Consider the following 1852-nt stretch of genomic DNA (forward strand, 5'->3'; position numbering starts at 1 on the left):
AGGTTACAAAGTACTTTTTAGAACAGCTTTAGCCTTTATTATTTTCGAAAAGTTTAAGAATGGTTATGTTTTGGTGGGTCTTCCTAAGAGATTTTCAACATTTTTCATTTCCATAATAGTATTTTTTAAAATCACAAGCATGTTTTATTTCTGCAGTTAGAACAAAAACTAATAGTAACAATCGCAAGTAAAATATTTCTACCATATGGTTTTGAATGACATGGTGAATTTGTTTTCACATGGTCATTTTCTATATTTGAGTTTTGTGCCTGCAGCAGCTTTGAATACTGAGTCACATGGTGTAACTCAGTATTCATAGTTCATCAGAGAAGATTTTCCTACCCAGCATGTTCTTCACAGCAGACTTTACATCCTTGTTGCGCAGACTATAAATGAGAGGGTTGAGCATTGGGGTCATCACCCCGTAAAAGAGGGAGATGAGGGTCTCAGTGATTTCTTGACCGTCTGTACCAACAGAGCTTTTAGACTTGGGCTCTGCATACATGAAGAGAATGGTTCCATAGAACATAATCACCACTGTCAGGTGGGCTGAGCAGGTGGAGAAGGCCTTACGTTTTCCTTCAGTGGAAGGGATCCTCAGAATAGTGGCCACAATAAAAATGTAAGAGACGGAAATTGCTAGCAATGGAATCGCCAGAGCAATCAGATTTGATGCTGCCATGCTGATCACATTGACTGAAATATCAGCACAGGACAGTTTTAAGATAGCCAGGATTTCACAGACGAAATTATCAATGACGTTAGCACAGAATGGTAATTGCATTGCCAAAGATGTCTGCACCGTTGAGTCCACAAGCCCAGAGACCCAGCATGCAGCTGCCATGGGCACGTAGGTACCTTTGCTCATAATGACAGGGTATCTCAGTGGGTAGCAGATGGCCACGTAGCGGTCGAGTGCCATCATGCCTACAAGCACACACTCTGTGACCCCCATGGCAAAGGAGAGAAACATTTGCACCATGCACCCAGAAAAGGAAACCCTATTCCTTACTGTCAGAAAACTGTCAAGAATTAGTGGGACAGAGGAGCTTGTGTAGCAAATGTCCAGGAAGGAAAGGTTACAGAGGAAGAAATACATGGGAGTGTGCAAGTGAGGATCATAGATAATGACCGAGATAAGGACTCCATTTCCCAGCAGGATCATCAGGTACATCCACAAAACCAGCACAAAGAAAACTGTCTGGAGCTTGGGGTGGGCAGAAAGTCTAACTAGGACAAATTCCGTCACTATGGAATCATTGGTCCTTTCCATATTCCATATACCCTTTCTTGGGCAACACTCTGTGGATGATAGAACAGACAGTTGTTAATACGGTATCTGTAAGAGCTCCCCTTTTAAGAATCAGCTTCAATGTTACTGTAGTTATGGATTTAAATGCAACAATATAACTCCGGGACAAATTTCTTACTGTAAACCTAGGCCACTAGAGCAGGAATCCTAAACTGGTTTTCTTAGGGTTAAGAGAGAACACATTTGATTATAGCATGTTTGGATCCCAAACCAGTTTATTGTCATTTCTACTACTTCTGCCTCTTAATTCCTTGACTGCAAAATCACTGGCCTACAGCCTCGATGCAGTAGACAGATGTGTTTTCTGGGCAGTGATTCCTGCACTGTGTTTTAAATTTTAATTAGACATCAACATTGTAAAGGCAGGGGATATGACATAAAATTTAAACTAGAGGTCAACTATATTTTTAGCTTATCTTTAAATAAATTATAATATTTAAAAATATTGGGCCTATTTCCATCATTGAGCTCAGTTACAAGTAACCCACTGGATTCCAAGCATGTTCTCCATTCTAACAGAATACCCTCCTCTCTCTCTTA

The 1852-nt window shown here is 40.5% G+C and overlaps 1 protein-coding gene across 1 annotated transcript; it reads right to left on the reverse strand.

Moving 5' to 3' along the window:
- Positions 1–313: 313 nt before the first annotated feature.
- LOC109371274 (olfactory receptor 13C8-like) lies at positions 314–1273 on the reverse strand. Its single transcript, XM_019623693.1, has one exon. It carries the CDS (start codon positions 1271–1273, stop codon positions 314–316), a length of 960 nt encoding a protein of 319 aa, XP_019479238.1.
- Positions 1274–1852: the final 579 nt, after the last annotated feature.

This window comes from Hipposideros armiger, unplaced genomic scaffold, assembly GCF_001890085.2.
Source record: "Hipposideros armiger isolate ML-2016 unplaced genomic scaffold, ASM189008v1 scaffold_558, whole genome shotgun sequence".
Taxonomy (NCBI): domain Eukaryota; kingdom Metazoa; phylum Chordata; class Mammalia; order Chiroptera; family Hipposideridae; genus Hipposideros; species Hipposideros armiger.